At 37.8% G+C, this 24,354-nt stretch overlaps 2 protein-coding genes across 2 annotated transcripts in view; both read right to left on the minus strand.

Annotated features, from left to right (window-relative positions):
• Positions 1–392: 392 nt before the first annotated feature.
• LOC309815663 (procathepsin L-like) lies at positions 393–1,878 on the minus strand. The gene has a single exon (XM_082642593.1). It carries the CDS (start codon positions 1,770–1,772, stop codon positions 933–935), a length of 840 nt encoding a protein of 279 aa, XP_082498719.1. The 5' UTR covers positions 1,773–1,878; the 3' UTR covers positions 393–932.
• Positions 1,879–23,662: 21,784 nt separating this feature from the next.
• XPO1 (exportin 1) overlaps positions 23,663–24,354 on the minus strand; it is a 42,365-nt gene continuing 41,673 nt past the window's right edge. The window contains exon 25 of the mRNA XM_082643309.1: positions 23,663–23,962. Coding sequence (XP_082499435.1) covers positions 23,816–23,962 — 147 coding nt within the window. The 3' untranslated portion in view covers positions 23,663–23,815. The remainder of the gene's footprint in view (positions 23,963–24,354) is intronic.

Here is a 24,354-nt window from a genome sequence, read left to right on the forward strand (position 1 = left end):
AAATAGGGATTTTCACTCAAGTTATTTTTGAAATTTATCTTAATCCATTCATTATAACTATACATGGTATCCCAATGTATGACTATATCACAGTTTGCCCATTCTCCTGTTGGACATTTAGTTTAATTCCAGTTTTTGGTGTTAGAAACAATGGTGCAATAACCATTCTTGTATATCTCCTTGGATATGTGTGCAAAAGAATCTCAGAAATATATACCTAGAATGAGAATTGCTAGATTGAGGATATATACCTCTTTAACTTTTCTAGATATTGCTAAACTGCTCTCCACAGTGGATGTGCTAATTTATAATCTCAGCAGCAGGCATGAGATTTCCTGTTTCTTCACATCCTCACTAAACTTGGTCTTATCAGACCTTTTTTTTTTTTTTTTTTTTTTTTTTTTACGTGTTGAATTAAAATTTATTGTAAAAGGCAAAGTTTTATGTATCCTTTTAAAAAATGAAAATTCAAAAGTCTTAGAGTTAAGCAATGAGTCTTCAACATTATAAAGCTATTTATAACACTAATTAAAGTAATGGTTGGGGCTTCCCTGGTGGCGCAGTGGTTGAGAGTCTGCCTGCCGATGCAGAGGACACGAGTTCGTGCCCCGGTCCGGGAAGATCCCACATGCCGAGGAGTGGCTGGGCCCGTGAGCCATGGCCGCTGAGCCTGTGCGTCCGGAGCCTGCGCTCCGCAACAGGAGAGGCCACAGCAGTGAGAGGCCCGTGTACCGCAAAAAAAAAAAAAAAAAAAAAAAAAAGAAAGTAGTGGTAACATCTAACCCTTATAAAAATGTCACAGAATTCAAATCACAACTTGGATCCTCAATGGTTCAGTATCTTATCTTATACAATAAGGGTTTGGTCAGTTTTAAGATAAAATTCCTCCAGGTATGCTGTTCTCAAGTCCTCTATTATCACCATCCATCAGCTCACACAATGGGATAGCTGGCTGCTGTGGCAATTCCACAATGGTTGTTCTTGTCTTTGGCCATTTTTATGTAGCCATTCCAGCCCCATTCTGGACCCCAACTGTTCTTGACAATCCAAAATTTATTTTTATTTGAATCTGTTCCTTCAAATCCATAGCCAACCACCAAAACACCATGATCCAGGTCTTTGCTGCTGCAGTCTGAATCATAATAAATCCCTGATTTATAGAACTGGAAGGATGTATGGCCTGCATCAATAGCAACAGAGATGGGCCCCACAGTTGCCACTGCCTTCATAAGGGCCTTCTCCCGCTGAGGGATGTCCACGAAGCCAGTGTCATTGACGGCAGAATACTCGGGCTTATAGTTACAGCTATTTGTTTCCCTTCCAAGATATGGATAGGATTCCTCTGAGTCCAGGCCTCCATTGTCCTTAACATACTGGAAGGCATTATCCATTAAGCCACCACTGCAACCGTCATTGCCTTGAGGCCGAGAGCAGTCCACCAGGTTCTGCTCACTCAGTGAGACAAGTTTGCCAGTTTTCCAGAACATCTGTCCTTCAAGGGCGCCAGTGGCACTAAAAGCCCAACAAGAACCACACTGACCCTGATTCTTCACAGGAGTTACATAGCCTTTCTTAGTCCAATCCACAGATTTGGGGACTTCAAGAAAGAGAGGTTCATGGAACACTTTCCCCTTCTTGTGCTTATGGTTTTGAAAGCCATTCATCACCTGCTTAAATTCTTCACTGGTCATGTCACCAAAGGCATTCATTGCCATGGTGAAGCCTTGTTTCCCTTGGCTGTATTCCTGATTGTGTAGGTCAATCATTTTCATATTCTTCTCCCACACTGCTCTCCTCCATCCTTCTTCATTCTGCGGCTGCCACAGCTGCGCAGGCGCACTCCACGGACACACGTATCTCTCCACAGGTTTCCGAGGCCGAAGGTTCTGTTATCAGACCTTTTTAATCTTTGTGTGAAGTGCTGTCTCATTGTTTTAAATTGTACTTTCAAGATTACTACTGAGATTGAGCAACAGATCATTCTTAAAAGACCTAATGCTATTACTTTCAGACAGAATTCTCCCTCTGACATCAAAGCATTGTTTTAACATTGTATTTGTATTCCTGTTCGATGCTTACACATCCCTGTCCTCCTCCACGGACTGCATTGTGCCTTCCTAACAATGGTAGAAAGAACACATGGAGCCAGGAGGCCTGGATTTGCATCCTAGCTGCTCTGTCATTCCTTAATTCTGTCACCAGGGGCAAGTGAAAACTTGACCTGCCCAGATTCCTTCATCTGGCGTCCCCGACAAGTTTCTTGAGAGGATTAAATGTTACAGCAGCTTATTACATCGTATCCCTAACAACCCCTATCTTTGTACATAGTAGGATTGCTAATGTGGGAGAGAAGAGCCACTCTCTGCCTCTAACTGTTCACTTAGCAAACACATCACACCACTCTACGCTTTGGGCCATTCACTCTTGCTGTTTTCTCTGCTTCTTTTGCCCTTCCTGCCTTCTCCACGGAGCTGACTCCTTGGTTCTTTAAGGCTACTCAAAACAGTGTCCCTTGTCTTTCCCAACATGCCCAGTCAATTCTGGGTTAGGTACCTCTCTTTCATACCCTATCACAACTTGTGCACACTCCTTTTGTAGCACTCAGTACTTTAAATTTTTTTTCTGTATCTCTGGTGGAAGGTAGGGCCCTAGATATTTTACTCACCGTTGCAATTGCAGTATCTAACAGGACCTAGCACATGATAAGTAGACTTAGCATTTGTAGAGCTGAAAAACATTCACTCGCCAAGCATTTACCTGAACTTTACCTCCAGGGGCTCATAATGTTGCTATGGTGGTCTGGCTACAACTACAAGACCACCAACCCACTTTTGGGTTGTAGAGAATGACAGCAACTTGCAGTCCATTAGAGAAGTTTAGAAGAAACAGGACATTGTGAATTCACTTTTGATGTGTGCACTCTATTAGATATTCAACTGATTAGAAAGACCCTTACCAAACTGAAATAATAGTAAAGAAGCATATGAAAGATGAAAATGCACTATTTGAAAAAAATTTTTCTTTGCAACCAAGTCAACTGGAAAACACTAAATGAAAGGAAGGTAATCTGTATTCTTTATCGGACTTACCTTCTGTCCTTGAAAATTCTCAAAACATTCCGGGCAACAAAACACTTTTTTAAAGAAAGAGAGAAACAGGAATTCTCATAAATTGCTTGTGAAGGAAAAAAAAGAAAAAAATGCTATATTTATGAAAGTCAGGAATGATATTCAAAATTAATAAATAAATTTAATTAAAACATATTCCTTTTTACTCCCTAAATAAACTAAAACTACATATATTATAGACACTACCAAGTTAGGGCACAATCATGAAATTGTTCTTATAACTACCAAGTCTTTGGTTGGTTTTTAGAAATTGTTGGTGTTATCTTTTGATACAACTGTCACTTAGCTAACTAAATGCAGCCCTGCAGTGATTTAACAGAGGGAATCGTTAGACTCTTCCAATGACTTCCCCATTAAACTGAGTCAGTAGATGTATTCAAAAAGCTGAGGATTTATATCTCAGCTTCTGCTGAACTACACTAAAAATTACTTTGAAAAATTTCTGACTTTTATAATACTGAAATTTGTGTATGTTTAATATCTCTACTATCAACTAAATCATATATTTATTTATTGGAATCCCATAGTTAATTACCTAGCTTAATAATATTAATTTTTATTCAGCTTCAATCCACAGAACATCATAATTATAATCTGGCCAAGATTTGGGATTCAATGTTGAAAGAACTTGAAAGTTCATTGTATTTTTTAATTTCACTTTAATGATCAAACAATAAACACATATTCATATATTTTCCTTGTTAATTTAATTATTCTTTTAGAATCGAATCTTCATTTTGTCTTTTGCTTTTTTAAAATTTTATTTATTTACTTTTTGGCTGCATTGGGTTTTTGTTGCTGCACACAGCCTTTCTCTAGTTGTGGCGAGCTACACTTCATTGGGGTGCATGTGCTTCTCATTGTGGTGGCTTCTCTTGTTGCGGAGCAGGGCTCTCGGCACATGGGCTTCAATAGTTGTGGCATGCGGGCTCAGTAGTTATGGCTCACGGGCTCAAGAGCACAGGCTTAGTAGTTGTGGTGTACAGGCTTAGTTGCTCTGCAGCATGTGGGATCTTCCCAGACCAGGTCTTGAACCCGTGTCCCCTGCATTGGCAGGTGGATTCTTAACCATTGTGCCACCAGGGAAGTCCCCTTCATTTTGTTTTGTTTTATACTATATTTCATATTTCTTCATTTCTATATCTTTCACTTGTCTTTCATAGTTTCCTTACTTTAGTTTTATATATTTAGTCATTTTAATCAATTATGAATTAATCTATCATCTTCAATAACTGAAACTGGCTTCTTGTAAAGCCCCCCAAAAAATGACATCTGTTAGAATACTGTTTATTAAAACCGAATCTTTAAAGAAAATTTTACTTTCCAAAGGCTTACTCAAGTTTCATAATTCCTTTTTGTCTTTTTTTGGCTGCACCGCCCGGCCTGTGGGATTTTAGTTCCTGGACCAGGGATTGAACCAGGGCCCTCGGCAGTGAGAACTTGGAGTCCTAACCACTGGCCCACCAGGGAATTCCCCATAACTTCTGTTAAACTAAGTATATGAGGCTTGATTCAATTTCTAACTGCTTTTTCAGCTCTTGCATCACAGGCTGCCCATGGAAATCCAAATATTCTTCCAATTTTTATTATTTCGATTCCTTACTTTTCAACCATATAATTTAATTTTGATTTTTTTGATTTGTGATAGAAAAATCAAACTTACCCAACACTATTTAAAGTGATTTATTTGATTTACATTTTTAAATCACGTCATCCAGAGAGAGTTGAATACAGTCAATTAATGCTGAATTCAAATATCCAGAAAATTGCAAATCAAAACTATAATGAGGTATCACCTCACACTGGTCAGAATGGCCATCATCAAAAAATCTACTAACAATAAATGCTGGAGAGGATGTGGAGAAAAGGGTACTCTCCTACACTGTTGATGGGAATGTAAATTGATTCAGCCACTATGTAGAACAGTATGGAGGTTCCTTAAAAAACTAAAAATAGAATTACCATATGACCCGGCAATTCCACTCCTGGGCATATGCTGGGAAAAAACTGTAATTCCAAAAGATACATGCACCCCAATGTTCATTGCAGAACTATTTAAAATAGTCAGGACATGGAAACAACCTAAATGTCCATCAACAGAGGAATGGATAAAGAAGATGTGGTACATGTATATAATGGAATATTACTCAGCCATAAAAAAGAATGAAATAATGCCATTTGCAGCAACATGGATGGACCTAGAGACTGTCATACTGAGTGAAGTAAGTCAGACACAGAAAGACAAATATCATATGATATTGCCTATATGTGGAATCTAAAAAAAAGGGTACAAATGAACTTACTTACCAAACAGAAGTAGAGTCATGGATGTAGAAAACAAGCTTATGGTTACCAGGTGATAACGGGGGAGGGATAAATTGGGAGATTGGGATTGACATATACAGACTACTATACATAAAATAGATAACTAATAAGAACATGCTGTATGGCACAGGGAACTCTACTCAATAGTCTATAATGGCCTATATGGGAAAAGAATCTAAAAAAAAAAAAAGAGTGGATATATGTATATGTATAACTGATTCACTTTGCTGTATACCTGAAACATACACAACATCGTAAATCAACTATACTCCAATAAAAATTTAAAAAAATAATCTGGGAAATTTTCTAAACTTTTGGCTGAAAGTCCAGATTTTCTTTCTAACCTCACTCAGTCTGTACAAAATTCAATTTGAATTTTATGTAAGATTTCTTATTGAAACCATTTTTAATATACTAATAATAAATTTGATCTATTATTTCAGATGATTCTATCATCTCCATAAGATCAATAAAAACCACTAACTTATCTTTGGAGCTTTGAAGCTCAATAAATAAACAATTTAAAATTATTTTTCTCTATTTAAGTAAATTATTACAATACTTTTATTTAAAACACCTGAAATCTCATCAATAATGATGAAATTTTATCAGTTTGATATATGTTTTCCTAAAAGTTTTCACATTTCAGTAGATGTATGTTTTGCAAAAAGCAGAACCATTAATCTAGATCATAATAATATATTATATATGTGTGCTGCTTTCTGCAAGTCTTTTAAAATATTTTATATCTGAAACTGTTCAGTTTCAATTATTTTAACTATAGAGTTAAAATCAGTTGATGGTTATGTTATATATGTCTAAATATATTTTACATAACATATATAATATAAATATATACAATTTTTCTTGCTTTTATCAACATCTTGATTTTTAAAAACCTTGGGAGTCATCATTTCTAATGGTTTATTGTACATACAGACTGCATGCTCAGAAACATGCTATTATATTTTAACTGCTATCATATTTTTTAATTAAGGTATAATTAACATAAAAAATACACATATTAGGTCTTCATTTTGATGAGTATTGAAAGATGTATAATACCCATATAATCACTTTCTATTATCTCACATTAGTTTTGTTTTTTCATGAATTTTATTAAAATGCAATTGTACGTATATACTCCTTTGTGTTTGGCTTCTTTCATCTACATAATGCTTTTGAGATGTATCCACTTTGTTGCATGTATAACTAGTATTTTTTCTTTTTTTATTGCTGAATAGTAACATGATATTATTTTAATTAAAAAAAATTTCCGGACTTCCGGGTAAGATGGCGGAAGAGTAAGACGCGGAGATCACCTTCCTCCCCACGGATACACCAGAAATACAGCTACACGTGGAACAACTCCTACAGAACACCTACTGAACGCTGGCAGAAGGCCCCAGACCTCCCAAAAGGCAAGAAACTCCCCACATACCTGGGTAGGGCAAAACGGAGAGATCCGCACACAGAGGATCGGTGCCGAGCGGCACTCACCAGCCCGAAAGGCTTGTCTGCTCGCCCGCCGGGGCGTGCAGCGCTGGAAGCTGAGGCTCGGGCTTCGGTCAGAGCGCAGGGAGAGGACTGGGGCTGGCGGCGAGAACTCAGCCTGAAGGGGGCTAATGTGCCACAGCTAGCCGGGAGGGAGTCCGGGAAAACTCTGGAGCTGCCGAAGAGGCAAGAGACTTTTTCTTCCCTCTTGGTTTCCTGGTGCGCTAGGAGAGGGGATTAAGAGCGCTGCTTAAAGGGGCTCCACGGACGGGCGCGAGTCGCGATTGAAAGCGCGGAGCCCAGTGACAGGCGTGGGACGCTGGGCCTGCTGCTGCCGCCGCCAAGAAGCCTGTGTGCGAGCGCAGGTCACTGTCCACACCGCCCTTCCGGGAGCCTGTGCAGCCCGCCACTGCCGGGGTCCCGGGATCTAGGGGCGGCTTCCCTGGGAGAACGCACGGCGCGCCTCGGGCTGGTGCAACGTCACGCCGACCTCTGCCGCTGCAGGCTTGCCCCGCACTCCGCGCCCCTCCCTCCCTCCCGGCCTGAGTGAGCCAGAGTCCCCGAAGAGGCTGCTCCTTTAACCCTGTCCTATCTGAGCGAAGAACAGGCGCCCTCCGGCGACCTACACGCAGAGGCGGGGCCAAATCCAAAGCTGAGACCCAGGAGCTGTGAGAACAAAGAAGAGAAAGGGAAACCTCTCCCAGCAGCCTCAGAAGCAGCGGATTAAAGCTCCACAATCAACTTGATGTACCCTGCATCTGCGGAATACATGAATAGACAACACATCATCCCAAATTGAGGAGCCCGGAGTCAGTGCTGTGCCTCTGAGGTGGGAGAGCCAACTTCAGGACACTGGTCCACAAGAGACCTCCCAGCTCCACATAATATCAAACGGCGAAAATCTTCCAGAGATCTCCATCTCAACACCAGCACCCAGCTTCACTCAACGACCAGCAGGCTACAGTGCTGGACACCCTGAGCCAAACAACTAGCAAGACAGGAACACAACGCCACCCATTAGCAGAGAGGTGGCCTAAAATCATAAAAAGTCCACAGACACCCCAAAACACACCACCAGACGTGGACCTGCCCACCAGAAAGACAAGATCCAGCCTCATCCACCAGAACACAGGCACTAGTCCCCTCCACCAGGAAGCCTACACAACCCACTAAACCAACCTTAGCCACTGGGGACAGACACCAAAAACAACAGGAACTACGAACCTGCAGCCTGCAAAAAGGAGACCCCAAACACAGTAACATAAGCAAAATGAGAAGACAGAAAAACACACAGCAGGAGAAGGAGCAAGATAAAAACCCACCAGACCTAACAAATGAAGAGGAAATAGGCAGTCTACCTGAAAAAGAATTCAGAATAATGATGGTAAAGATGATCCAAGATTCTATTTCCCAGATCCAAAATCTTGGAAATAGAATAGACAAAATGCAAGAAACAGTTAACAAGGACCTAGAAGAACTAAAGATGAATCAAGCATCGATTAAAAACACAATACATGAAATAAAAAATACTCTAGATGGGATCAATAGCAGAATAACTGAGGCAGAAGAACGGATAAGTGAGGTGGAAGATAAAATAGTGGAAATAACTGCTGCAGAGCAAAATAAAGAAAAAAGAATGAAAAGAACAGAGGACAGTCTCAGAGACCTCTGGGACAACATTAAACGCACCAACATTCGAATTATAGGGGTTCCAGAAGAAGAAGAGAAAAAGAAAGGGACTGAGAAAATATTTGAAGAGATTATAGTTGAAAACTTCCCTAATATGGGAAAGGAAATAGTTAATCAAGTCCAGGAGGCACAGAGAGTCCCATACAGAATAAATCCAAGGAGAAATACGCCAAGACACATATTAATCAAACTGTCAAAAATTAAACACAAAGAAATCATATTAAAAGCAGCAAGGCAAAAACAACAAATAACACACAAGGGAATCCCCATCAGGATAACAGCTGATCTCTCAGCAGAAACTCTACAAGCCAGAAGGGAGTGGCAGGACATACTTAAAGTGATGAAGGAGAAAAACCTGCAACCAAGATTACTCTACCCAGCAAGGATCTCATTCAGATTTGATGGAGAAATTAAAACGTTTACAGACAAGCAAAAGCTGAGAGAGTTCAGCACCACCAAACCAGCTTTACAACAAATGCTAAAGGAACTTCTCTAGGCAAGAAACACAACAGAAGGAAAAGACCTACAATAATGAACCCAAAACAATTAAGAAAATGGGAATAGGAACATACATATCGATAATTACCTTAAATGTAAATGGACTAAATGCTCCCACCAAAAGACACAGAGTGGCTGAATGGATACAAAAACAAGACCCATCTATATGCTGTCTACAAGAGACCCACTTCAGACCTAGAGACACATACAGACTGAAAGTAAGGGGATGGAAAAAGATATTCCATGCAAATGGAAACCAAAAGAAAGCTGGAGTAGCAATTCTCATATCAGACAAAATAGACTTTAAAATAAAGACTACTAGAAGAGACAAAGAAGGACACTACATAATGATCAAGGGATCGATCCAAGAAGAAGATATAACAATTGTAAATATTTATGCACCCAACATAGGAGCACCTCAATACATAAGGCAAATACTAACAGCCATAAAAGGAGAAATCGACAGTAACACACTCATAGTAGGGGACTTTAACACCCCACTTTCACCAATGGACAGATCATCCAAAATGAAAATAAATAAGGAAACACAAGCTTTAAATGATACATTAAACAAGATGGACTTAATTGATATTTATAGGACATTCCATCCAAAAACAACAGAATACACATTTTTCTCAAGTGCTCATGGAACATTCTCCAGGATAGATCATATCTTGGGTCACAAATCAAGCCTTGGTAAATTTAAGAAAATTGAAATTGTATCAAGTATCTTTTCCGACCACAATGCTATGAGACTAGATATCAATTACAGGAAAAGAGCTGTAAAAAATACAAACACATGGAGGCTAAACAATACACTACTTAATAACGAAGTGATCACTGAAGAAATCAAAGAGGAAATTAAAAAATACCTAGAAACAAATGACAATGGAGACACGACGACCCAAAACCTATGGGATGCAGCAAAAGCAGTTCTAAGAGGGAAGTTTATAGCAATACAATCCCACCTTAAGAAACAGGAAACATCTCGAATAAACAACCTAACCTTGCACCTAAAGCAATTAGAGAAAGAAGAACAAAAACATCCCAAAGTTAGCAGAAGGAAAGAAATCATAAAAATCAGATCAGAAATAAATGAAAAAGAAATGAAGGAAACGATAGCAAAGATCAATAAAACTAAAAGCTGGTTCTTTGAGAAGATAAACAAAATTGATAAACCATTAGCCAGACTCATCAAGAAAAAAAGGGAGAAGACTCAAATCAATAGAATTAGAAATGAAAAAGGAGAAGTAACAACTGACACTACAGAAATACAAAAGATCATGAGAGATTACTATAAGCAACTCTATGCCAATAAAATGGACAACCTGGAAGAAATGGACAAATTCTTAGAAATGCACAACCTGCCAAGACTGAATCAGGAAGAAATAGAAAATATGAACAGACCAATCACAAGCACTGAAATTGAAACTGTGATAAAAAGTCTTCCAACAAACAAAAGCCCAGGACCAGATGGCTTCACAGGCGAATTCTATCAAGCATTTAGAGAAGAGCTAACACCTATCCTTCTGAAACTCTTCCAAAATATAGCAGAGGGAGGAACACTCCCAAACTCATTCTACGAGGCCACCATCACCTTGATACCAAAACCAGGCAAGGATGTCACAAAGAAAGAAAACTACAGGCCAATATCACTGATGAACATAGATGCAAAAATCCTCAACAAAATACTAGCAAACAGAATCCAACAGCACATTAAAAGGATCATACACCATGATCAAGTGGGGTTTATTCCAGGAATGCAAGGATTCTTCAATATACGCAAATCAATCAACGTGATACACCATATTAACAAATTGAAGGAGAAAAACCATATGATCATCTCAATAGATGCAGAGAAAGCTTTCGACAAAATTCAACACCCATTTATGATAAAAACCCTGCAGAAAGTAGGCATAGAGGGAACTTTCCTCAACATAATAAAGGCCATATATGACAAACCCACAGCCAGCATCGTCCTCAATGGTGAAAAACTGAAACCATTTCCACTAAGATCAGGAACTAGACAAGGTTGCCCACTTTCACCACTCTTATTCAACCTAGTTTTGGAAGTTTTAGCCACAGCAATCAGAGAAGAAAAGGAAATAAAAGGAATCCAAATTGGAAAAGAAGAAGTAAAGCTGTCACTGTTTGCAGATGACATGATACTATACATAGAGAATCCTAAAGATGCTACCAGAAAACTACTAGAGTTAATCAATGAATTTGGTAAAGTTGCAGGATACAAAATTAATGCACAGAAATCTCTGGCATTCCTATATACTGATGATGAAAAATCTGAAAGTGAAATCAAGGAAACACTCCCATTTACCATTGCAACAAAAAGAATAAAATATCTAGGAATAAACCTACCTAAGGAGACAAAAGACCTGTATGCAGAAAATTATAAGACACTGATGAAAGAAATTAAAGATGATACAAATAGATGGAGAGATGTACCATGTTCTTGGATTGGAAGAATCAACATTGTGAAAATGACTCTACTACCCAAAGCAATCTACAGGTTCAATGCAATCCCTATCAAACTACCACTGGCATTTTTCACAGAACTAGAACAAAAACTTTCACAATTTGTATGGAAACACAAAAGACCCCGAATAGCCAAAGCAATCTTGAGAACGAAAAATGGAGCTGGAGGAATCAGGCTCCCTGACTTCAGACTATACTACAAAGCTACAGTAATCAAGACAGTATGGTACTGGCACAAAAACAGAAAGATAGATCAATGGAACAGGATAGAAAGCCCAGAGTTAAACCCACGGACATATGGTCACCTTATCTTTGATAAAGGAGGCAGGAATGTACAGTGGAGAAAGGACAGTCTCTTCAATAAGTGGTGCTGGGAAAACTGGATAGGGACATGTAAAAGTATGAGATTAGATCACTCCCTAACACCATACACAAAAATAAACTCAAAATGGATTAAAGACCTAAATGTAAGGCCAGACACTATCAAACTCTTAGAGGAAAACATAGGCAGAACACTCTATGACATAAATCACAGCAAGATCCTTTTTGACCCACCTCCTAGAGAAATGGAAATAAAGACAAAAATAAACACATGGGACCTAATGAAACTTAAAAGCTTTTGCACAGCAAAGGAAACCATAAACAAGACCAAAAGACAACCCTCAGAATGGGAGAAAATATTTGCAAATGAAGCAACTGACAAAGGATTAATCTCCAAAATTTATAAGCAGCTCATGCAGCTCAATAACAAAAAAACAAAGAACCCAATCCAAAAATGGGCAGAAGACCTAAATAGACATTTCTCCACAGAAGATATACAGACTGCCAACAAACACATGAAAGGATGCTCAACATCTTTACTCATTAGAGAAATGCAAATCAAAACTACCATGAGATATCATCTCACACCAGTCAGAATGGCCATCATCAAAAAATCTAGAAACAATAAATGCTGGAGAGGGTGTGGAAAAAAGGGAACACTCTTGCACTGCTGGTGGGAATGTGAATTGGTACAGCCGCTATGGAGAACGGTATGGAGGTTCCTTAAAAAACTACAAATAGAACTACCATATGACCCAGCAATCCCACTACTGGGCATATACCCTGAGAAAACCATAATTCAAAAAGAGACATGTACCAAAATGTTCATAGCAGCCCTATTTACAATAGCCCGGAGATGGAAACAACCTAAGTGTCCATCATCGGATGAATGGATAAAGAAGATGTGGCACATATATACAATGGAATATTACTCAGCCATAAAAAGAAATGAAATTGAGCTATTTGTAATGAGGTGGATAGACCTAGAGTCTGTCATACAGAGTGAAGTAAGTCAGAAAGAGAAAGACAAATACTGTATGCTAACACATATATATGGAATTTAAGAAAAAAAAATGTCATGAAGAACATAGGGGTAAGACAGGAATAAAGACACAGACCTACTAGAGAATGGACTTGAGGATATGGGGAGGGGGAAGGGTAAGCTGTGACAAAGTGAAAGAGCGGCATGGACATATATACACTACCAAACGTGAGGTAGATAGCTAGTGGGAAGCAGCCGCATAGCACAGGGAGATCAGCTCGGTGCTTTGTGACCGCCTGGAGGGGTGGGATAGGGAGGGTGGGAGGGAGACGCAAAAGGGAGGGGATATGGAAACATATGTATATGTATAACTGATTAAATTTGTTATAAAGCAAAAAAATAAAATAAAATAAATTAAAAAAAAAAATTTCCCCACTGATAATTACAATTTTTAAAACTCATAAGCTATAAGAGAATTGTGATTTAGATGGAATATGTGGTTATCAGCACTTTCAACCTTTAATAATACTACATTTAACTATTTTAAATTGTATCTACATTTATGTAACCTGCAATAATAAGCCACCCATATATATTGTTGAAATAATAAAGCTGATTTTCATTCTGGAAATATAACTAATTGTTTTATTATTGTACCAATTCTTCTACAGTATCAAAGGACATTCTGGACTGTTCTTATTTTATACAGTGTTTCAAGTTCAGGCTACAATTCATCACTAGTACTACCTCCCTTTTGTCCTCCAGCAGATTCAGCAGATTCAACTTTATATTTTAAAAGACTGTTAGGAAACTTTTCCAACTTTGCTGTCTTTTTATCCTGGGTGTTTGTTTTTAATATTTTGTTATACAGTATCCAATGTATAAATATCAAAAACTGCAATAAAAATAAAACTAGAGTAAAAATTTTATTTAGGAGTAGTAGCAACTACATAAAGGATAAGGATAAATAGAGATCCTTCTAAAGGGCAGGTTTCCTGTTGTGAAATGAACTGAACTGGTAGAAATGCTGCAAATGTTTCTCAGATATCACTATGTCAGGAGACCCATTTATCAATGATCATCATGGTATCTTAGAATGACTAGCTTGAACTAATGCATTTTAGTAGAATTTAAATAATTTTTTCACATAGCAGCAACTAAGGCCATATTTTAGCCCATATCTATATCCATTAAAGTTACAAACACACAAACCCATTGGTCCAGCTATTTTGCTGCTAGAAATTTATCATTTGTATATACTCACACACATATAAGTTTCTTCAGAGTATTAGCAAGAAATTAGCACTTACTTCTGGATCGAACATTGTTCTGAATGCTTTATATATATTAACTCATTTAATCCTCATAACCTAATGTGGTTGGTATGATTCCCATTTTTACAGATGGGTACTTTGTGGGTAGGTATTATTCCCATTTTATAGATAAGGAAATTGAGGTTCGGAGAGGTCACACAGCTAGTAAGTGGTGGAGCTGGAATTCAAACCCAGGCAGTATAGCTCCAGACTCCTTTAATCTCTACATGATATTGTACTATGCTCATCATAGTACTATATGGTTAAATTAATTATGGTATATTCATCTAAGGGAATATAATGTAGCCATAATAAAGAGGAAGCTCTTTGCATACTGATATGGGACAACAGGCAAGGTATGTGACTCACTAGGTGAGAAAGCCCAGTGTGCAATAAGCTATTGTTTGTGTAAAAACTATATCTAATTAGAGACCTGAAATTATATACAAAATTTGTAGTATATATTCATTTGTCTGAAATTTCATTACATTTCTCCCCAAAATGGTTAAGACTCTCCAGGCTAAGAAAGAACATTTAGGCTTAAAATAAATTGTATATACACTATGATTATATCTATGTATAAAAACATGAACAAGAAAAGACTGAAATAAATGCAGTAAAATAATAGCATCTTACACGAAAACACTAAAATTCCAGATGGGCCAACGATTTAAATGATTACAAACGTGGAATCTAAAAAACCAAAACAAACAAACAAGCATAAAACAGAAACAGACTCATAGATACAGAGAACTCTGGGTGGTTGCCAGAGAGGAGGGGTTAGGGGTGGGATGAAATAGGTGAAGGGGATTAAGAGGTACAATCCCCCTGTTACAAAATAAATAAGCTACTAGGATGTAATATATAGCATAAGGAGAATGGTCAATAATATTGTAATTACTTTGTATGGGGACAGATGGTTACTAGACTTATCATGGTAATCATTTCATAATATATGCAAATGTCAAATCACTATTTTGTGTAATTTGTCTTTTTACTCTATTCTGGGGAGATTTCCTCAACTTATCCTTCAACTCAAAGAATGGTAGAAATAAACAACCTAACTTGCAAAAGTTCCTTTTTGTTCTCTAACTTTACCTTTAATATATTATCCTTTTCTTTTTTTTTTTTTTTTTTTTTGCGGTATTCGGGCTTCTCACTGTTGTGGCCTCTCCTGTTGCGGAGCACAGGCTCCGGACGCGCAGGCTCAGCGGCCATGGCTCACGGGCCCAGCTGCTCCGCGGCATGTGGGATCCTCCCGGATCGGGGCACGAACCCATGTCCCCTGCATCGGCAGGGGGACTCTCAACCACTGCGCCACCAGGGAAGCCCTATCCTCTTCTTATTTCTTGGTTGCTATAGCTTCTCTTAACTTCTCTGAGGTTACTGGTGATAGTTTGTTTACTTTTCTTACCTGTGCATGGTCTCTGTTTTCTTCAAGTTTTTTTTTTCTGTTCGTTTTCTGTTTTATCTTTCATATTGAGGCTGCCCTCAGATGCCTGATAATCCTTAGTTGTCCATTCATACTTAAAGTGCAAGAATAAAAAAATTAACTGGAAGGCTATGCCCATGAGTGGGGCTCGTCTACTGTGACCTTCATTGTAGAGAGGTCCAACTGGAACTTCTGCCAGTAACTTTGGCTCCTTCCTTCTTAGCTGGAGATTCCCAGAGGAGATTCTTGTAGTCTCTTGCCAGAAGCCTAAGAGTCTAGCTACTAGTTTTCCTGGGAACCAAGAAGGGAAAGAAGGCTTGAGGAATCACAGCATCTAGGATGCACAGGTTCATTTAATTTCCCTGTTTTCAGAATAGTAACCCCATCCTCAAAGTAACTGTGGGACTAAAGGAAAACAAGTACAAAATGGTGCAAATAGGGGTGAATCTATGTTCTGTGTTATCCAAAAGCTTACACAATTAGGGGGGCCCGCTTCAAGAAAAATACAAAACTGCAAATATAAAATTATGTACAAAAGTGAATACTTACTTAGAATGAGAACAGAAATCATAATAATCACAAATTTTAAAAACTGACAAATACTGCAAATGTCACACAAAGCTAAGGGCTTTGGAAGGAGCTCTTGCAAGACAGGGGCCCTGAAGTCTAAACTTCATGAACTTCATGTTAAATTATCCTCTAAGTGCGAGGCAAACTTGAAAAGGTAACAGGTATGGCCTGAATCATGCTGGATGTTGAAGACCAGAAGTCTTCACATTGGACTACTTGCTTCTTTTATGTACACAAATGTTTGTCAGGGGGTACTCTTTAAGTACCTTTAAGGGAATCAACTTCAGTACGAACTTTGTCAACAGTGATTTGCCCCAAAATGTTTCAGCCATTTGCCAGTTTAACTCTTCACTTCCCTTTCAAATATCCTATCTCCCACTTTACAAAAAAAAGTCCTACCTCTCATTCATTTATTGCCTCATGATGTGAAAATTTCCAAGGGACAATTCCAGAAGGCATAGCTCCTAAGTTCCTTGTGAGCAAAGCAAAGAGCATTTTGGAAGACGGGATCTGTACCTTTACGAGGCTGGTAACACGCTCTTGGTAAGATTTCTCGTCCTGTCATCTCTGTCTTTGTCTCTGTCTCTCTCTTCCCCTTCTTAGAACTCAAAAGTGAGGAGCAAGAAAGTTGTCAGAGGAATACATGTTTTTTTGAAACTTGAATGCATGATTATTGGAATTTTTTTTAAAAGTCTTTTTCTAAGAATCAGTGAGGAGAAATAGTATTTTTCAAACTTATAGCTTTCAGCTTCTGTTTTAGAAGTTTCATGAAAAACAATATGCTTTCACAGAACCACAGCTGGACTACGCTGTTTGAATGCATACTTTTCAAGATTATTCTGAAACTCTTATCTCCAAAATTCCATGGATATTCTGAAACGAGTCACCTTAATGGAGTAGGGACCAGCAATCCAGGCACATTCTCAAATTTATTTTGCAAAGGCAGCCTGAGGAATTTATAGCATAGTTCAGACTTACCAAAATCTACGAATCTTTCCTGAGGTTGTGACTTTACATCTATTAAGTAACTCTGTAGCTATTCAAAGGTTATGATTCCATTGAATCCAGGAAAATTCATTAATATTAATCATCTATATATTTTGTGATGACTGAATTCAGAAAAATTCTGGAAGCTCTTTTAACTAATATAAGCTTCACACAGCTGCTTCATGGAGACAAAATGACAAAACAAAACGGCATCAGAGGTCACCCTGAAGAACTAAGGTCGAAGCAAACACAATAACAAATTAGTGCATTAGTTTACAACTTAGGTGAATATTAACAGGTACAATTTATGAATTAACAGTATTTCCTACCTTAGATACATATTATAACTTCATACAGTTATATAAACAAAATTTATTTTAAATTAATACAAACTTTGGAGTTAGAACTTGAATTGCTGAGAGGTAAAAATGAACCCCCTTTTTTAAAAAAAATTGTTTCTAAAAGAGTCCTCTCTTCTTTACTTTGGCGGTCAGAGAGCACAGAGATTTTAAATTAAGAGACAAGCAGAGCCTAGTCCAGCACAAGAAATTTAACTAGTCAGCTAAGGCTCTACGGAGCACAAAATGTGTGAATATTATGGGGAAGTGTAATTTATCGCACATCACCTCATGGAACAAAGATTACTGACCAAAAAGGGGAGCAATCTAGCTTACTAAAATCTATCAGAATGACGTTTTAAAAAAATATTTATTTGGCTGCACCAGGTCAGCACACAGATCTTCATTGCTGAGTGAGGGATCTTCCTTGTAGCATGCAGAATCTTAGTTGCGGCATGTGGGATCTAGTTCCCTGACCAGGGATTGAACCCGGACCCCCTGCATTGGGAGCGTGGAGTCTTAGCGACTGGACCACCAGGGAAGTCCCATATCAGGAAGATTTTTTGTGTGTGGCTATGCATGGATGAATCTAGGCAATTGTTATGTGCTCTTTTCTATTTTTAAGGCTGTAGCCTCCTGACAGCTCACTTGTGAATTAGCTGCAATCACCTTCAGAAGCAGAAAATTTTCTTCCTACAGACTAACTGGTTAATTATTTCTGCCAGTTAACTATTTGTAATGCTTAAGGCAACCTAAAGTGCAGGTACATCAACTTCAAAGCTCAGGACATTGGTTCTACCTTTTTATTTATTTTTGGCTGTGCTGGGTCTTCGCTGCTGCACGCGGGCTTTCTCTAGTTGTGATGCGTGGGCTTCTCTTTGCGGTGGCTTCTTACCAAAGCACTGGCTCTAGGCGCACGGGCTTCAGTAGTTGTGGCTCGCGGGCTTAGTTGCTCCGCGGCATGTGGGATATTCCTGGACCAGGGATCCAACCTGTGTCCCCTGCAGTGGCAGGCGGATTCTTAACCATTGCGCCACCAGGGAAGTTCCGGTTCTACCTTTTTAAATGTCTCTGAAGACCCAGATTTGAGGTGGACTCCGGAATAAAACGATTTCTTGTGGACCATTACCAATAGTCTGAACAAGGTGGAAAGTACATCACTACTTTCTGTGCCTAAGAGTCGGATGAATCACAAAAAAGGTAAAATAAACTTAAGAATAGTTTGCTCTTACCTGATGGGGCATGTTGAATAAGCCTGATCTCATTTTGAATGGCTGATCTCAGGACTTTGTGATCAAAGTGTGGGAGGCCTGGAGTTTCTTTTCTTGTTATAGTTGTAGGAAAAGGACATTCTGGGTTAGGAACTTCAGTTAGGGTAGGAAGTACAGAGAATTAATGTTCAGGCTGGATTTCTTACGCATGTCTTGCTGGAGCACAAAAAAGTGTATCCCAGCTTGCATGAAACTCTGGTCTTATCCTAACAGACTAAGAGAAGAAGAGAGATGTAAAAAATTAAATGCAAGTTAATCTATACTAGTCTCCAAAGAAATACAGGGTGAGCGGATAAAGAAAGATTTCTGAAAATGGAGAAGGTACTTCCATGTCAGGAAAGAAAAGGTCTAGTTTAGTCAGCAAACTTTGGGGAAAAGACATAATTTCCTCAGGTGTCTTGACAGTGGTGAGAGCAGTGATAGCTCACTTAGGAGTAGATCAAGAAAAGGACTCTAAGTTTAGATACCCATTTGTCCAAAAGACCTTTTTCACAATGGAAACAACAGGTTTCCCACACATAAACTTTCCCAGCTCTTAGACATGGCCTTTCCCCCTCAACTTCTGTATCACTTCCTCTCCTTTAGGTTTTAAAGTCTTCCACTTGTAATGTCAGGATGTTAGTTTCAGTAGTTTCTTTTTATCTTGAAAATTGATACCACACAGCAATTAGTAACAAAGGAGTAAATGGTTTTGTCTGCCACCCTGTACAGATGGGTGTTTTTTTGAATTGTGTACAGTGAATGACAAAGACAGCTGCCACTGTAAGAAGAGCAATTTCTTTGGCATTTTCAGGACCTCAATGCTTAGATTTTACTTTTCCCATAGTCAACTGCCTTTTGTCCGTTACTTTCACTTAAATTTTGCTGAACTTGTGGTTAAGACTGCTATTTTCAATTCACTCTCCCCCTTCCTCATTAATCTAATGGCAATTCTATTCAGAGCAGCAACACATCCAGCTTTAAGATTGTATAGATTGTATTTCTCAGTTTCTTATGGGGTGGGGCTATGGAGATCTATTCAAAAGAGTTCTGCAACTTGTTTTGAGTCTTAAAAGGGGAAGCTTTTATCTTCCCTGCTGCCTAGAATGCAGGTATAATAGCTGAAATTTCCACAGCCATATTTGACCTTGGGGTATAATCCAAGTGCTGGGGATAGAAAAAAATTCCTAAATCGCCAGAACCTTAGTTCTGTATTGGTTCTCTGGATGTCACTGATACAAGCACAACAAAATAAACTATAAGAAGTCACTGTTACTACCTTTCTGGTTACATGAGCAAAAAACAAAAAACCAAAAAGACCTTAAAATGTTCATTTATAAAAATATTCTTAAATACATAACCACTTTGCAAGCTAGTAAGACTACTCCCTAGGGCAGCTAGAATAAAATTGTAAATAAAATTGTTAAGTGGACTCTAAAGGCAGGGGGTAGGGTATGGAGGAGGGCTTTTGTCAATCGGGACAACAGACAATATAGAATATAAACTATGCTTAGATTAACATGAAAAAAGAGAAGATATTTTAAAAAACAGGTTCGTACAGTAACCAAGTATTTTTCAAGTAAACAACGATCAATGAAATTAAAAACTACAAATGCAAAAAGCATTAATCTGAATTGGATAACTATTTGGAAAAACATAAGCTATGAAAGACAATTCTTAGGAACTGCTGGGGAAATCTAAACATGGACTACATATATTATGGAATTACAGTTAATTTTTTAAGTTTACCCAGAATGTATCAGAGATGAACAGCACAAAAAGCGGTAAGAAACTTTACAACAGTACTTACTGTTAACTTTACAACAGTACTTAAGTACCAAAGTACTACTTATTAATATACTTTTATGTAACTTAATAATCCATTTTGTTCTTGAGCTTCTAATCACAACACCAGGATTGGTTGACTACGTGATTTACAACTTTTTGAACCTCTTTTCCATAGACCTAAGTCTTCACACGTTACAGACTGAATCCTGCTGGAAACTTTCTAGGAGGAAAATCCAATACATACACCAGCAAATCAGACCAGTTAATTTCTCAGTATTCTAATACTGTAGTTTTTCCAACTCCATCCTTGCATGTCTGTTGGCATCAAATCATGAAACATCTGCACCCGAGTCAGTCTTTTATAGATTTGACTCAATGTGGAGTTGACAGCCTGTGAAGACTGAATTCACTTTACTTTCTGCTTTATTTCAATTCTAAGATATCAGTTGCAAGACGTACCATTAATTTTATGTACCATCGAGAACAAGAAAATAATTTCAACTATGACAATATGATAGTCCTTACTACAAAATACATGAACTGGTTACAGCAGTCTTTTTGAAATTTCAAAGTTTCTTATAAAATTGCACTGCTTGGCATTTGGTGGACAATTCTTTGCATTATAACTTACGGGCAGCTCCCTTGCTTAGGTCCCCCAAAATACCTGGTTGCCACTTTGCAAGAAAATATGGAAGTGTGACTATCCTTCCAACAATGAGTATTTCCTCCCTTTATTACCTAGTTTATATCCTGCTGCCTCTGCCATTTTGCATATAAGTAACATTTTATTTTGTTGCTGAGCAATCCTTTGTAACACACTTTTAAATAGCAATTAAATAAATGCTTACAAACCATTGTAACTAAGTTCACACAGGGACAAGCAGGGAAATGTGTCAGTGGTATTGCCTCGCCACTGTAATTTTCAGGTGCCATGGATTGTAAAATACACCCTGATTTCCAGACATGCTAAAATGTGAAAAAATGCATCCTACTGTTGGTTGAGATATCCTCACAACTGACTCAGGAATTAGCTTTGTGATCCCATCTTCAAAGTTCAAATGACTTGCCCAAGATTCTAACGGGTGCCTAGACCAGGATTCAGACCCACTTATGAGACAATTCTAGTTCTCTTTCACAATTTGTAACTGAGACATTGCCTTGTTCCAACAGTTAAACAGCACTAAACCAAACATCTCGAATGGCCAGTTTATCAGTGTGCTTTGCTGTCAAATACCTTGAGGCTGGCCTGATATGATTAACTTTCAATTAAGCAAGAAATACCCACCCTAGATTTAATTTGCTATAGCTATCATAGTCTCATTTTGGCCAAAGCTTGGTTTCTTAAACATCCAGAACATATCAAGGTAGGCAATGGGGCTATAGGATAAGAAAATTACATGTGACCACTGTTGGAAATGGTGACAGCTGTTCTGAACTTACAGCTGATTTCAAATACAGCAAACGATTTGGATCAGTCTTGACTGATCCAAGAAAACCTCTTATTTTTAGGTCAATACCAGTGATCAAATCAAGCTTTTAACAAAGCTGAAGTTTTAAATAAAGTCCTTCAATATTCCTCTTTGAACACATTTAAAAATCTTACCATCTGTTCTAAAAAATGACTAATGACTATTTTATGTATGATTACATTCTACTAAAATGATGTTAGTTTTTGCCAAAGACCTATGAAGTTAGGAGTACAGCGATAATACCAAGTTGCTGATTCTCCACAAACATGAGGCACTTCAAATGCTTAGGTTTTAGTCTAGGTTTATAGAAGGCTAATTTAATCCTCTGGAAACAGGTTCACCCAAGTTGGTTTCCTTTTTCTACCCCCTTTTCATATTTCGTAGGCACTCTACACATTTTCCCCCCTCTTCCCACCTTTCTTAAAGGGACTACTTCCAAGGATTGTTTTACAGGAGTGCAATTAATCAAGAATATGTGCAGCAGCTTTTTGCCCCTTGGGTCTCATTAAGACTAATTTTAAGCTTTGATACCCCTAGCCCCTAACCAGAATAAAGAAGATGCTTTTTAACCACAAGTAAAGGTAGAATGTGCGCCAAGCTGTCACAGGAAGGACTTGTTTCTTGGGAACAGAAGGCATCTCAGGAGGATGTTCATTTTATACAAGTGCTGCCTTTACTTAATAACCTTAGAAATAATATTTAGAAGTCAACAGGTATCAAACTTCATTTTAAAATGTTACCTAATACCTAAACACAAATAACCACTTTCATTAATATAAGAATAAGTTTGAGCCAATAAAGGGAAAATAAATGTAAACCAAGTTTATTTTGCTTTTTAAGTAGTGTTCTTAAAGCACTACAGCTTGGTAAACAATGTAAATTAGTATAAGTCATCTCAAAAGCCAGAGTTTTGTTTTGTTTTTTAATGAGTTGTTAAAAAGATGCAGCCTATTCTAACAGGATAAATATTTTTAACCATTTCACTTCGAGTTAATGAAGGCTCACAAATGAGCAACACTCCTCATTGAGGAAAACAAAAAGCTGTTGTCGACAAGCGACAGCACACACACACACACAAACAAAAAGAACTGTGTAAAAATAACTAACTGTGTTCCCATATTTTTTGAAGTCGCTTTACAATGGGATGATATGCACATGATCTTGCTGCAAACTTGCCAAACAGACTTGTAATACATGTAGCCTAGACAAACAATTCAGTCCAAGAGGTGCTAATTTCAGACAATGCAGCACTATAATAATCCTTTTAACAACGTAATTTGTCTTACTCATTATCTTTTCTTCTAGACTGAAATACAGGCTAGAAAGAAAATGCTCCCTAATTAAAAATTGGTATTGTTTACAGGAAAAATTGTATAATTTTGCATTAGAATTTACAAGTATATGTTCAAATTGAATTTGCCTCCTCCCCCCATCCCAGCCACAAAATGGGCATGAAGTAAAATTTTAAAAAATGCCTTAATTTCCAACTTCATGCAAACTAAATAAAGATGACCAAAACAAAAGCTTAAACAATGGAAGGATATTTCACAGAAAATTTCTTATACAAAAAACACATAAGAAAAAGGGCCACTAGGTGACATTTTAATTTACAAATTGGCATCATTTTGGTCGACAAATATCCAGATGCTATTTTCATCTGCTAACAAGTTGCAGAAAAAAAAAAAAAAAGTAAAAGAAAAAAACAAACAAACAAAAAAACAACCCAGCATGACTTCTGACTTTAATCACACATTTCTTCTGGAATTTCATGTGGATTAAGGATGCCAGGGACAGACATTTGAAGTTTATGTTTCTCTTCCTGAGCCTGTCGAAGGGCTGTTTCTCTTTCTTCCAAAAAGAGATCCGATGTATCTTCACCTGCAAACTCCTGTGGAAACAGATAGTTGAAATGTCAACATACTTTAGTAAACTTCAATTCACAAAATGACTCGCCTTTGGGAAAAAAAAGTGTAGATAAGCACCTCCCAGTTTACACAAACAATATAATTTATCCATCAATTACTGAGTTTAAATTATGGTATATTATTTTTATAATTCTACACAATTGAATTAAAAACCAAAGGTGTTAGCTGGGGGGGAAAAAAGATTTCAAAAGAGGGATAGTATAATGCCATATACAAAATATACTCCATAAGCAACGATACCAAGAAACACTAATGATCAAGTTTAACTATAATTGTCCTCATAGCGGTGTTTCAGACAATTTTCATCCTTTATACACTCTCTACTTTATGAATTATTTTTTTATTTTTTACTGAT

The sequence above is a fragment of the Mesoplodon mirus genome, assembly GCF_964341445.2.
Source record: "Mesoplodon mirus genome assembly, chromosome: 14".
NCBI lineage: Eukaryota > Metazoa > Chordata > Mammalia > Artiodactyla > Ziphiidae > Mesoplodon > Mesoplodon mirus.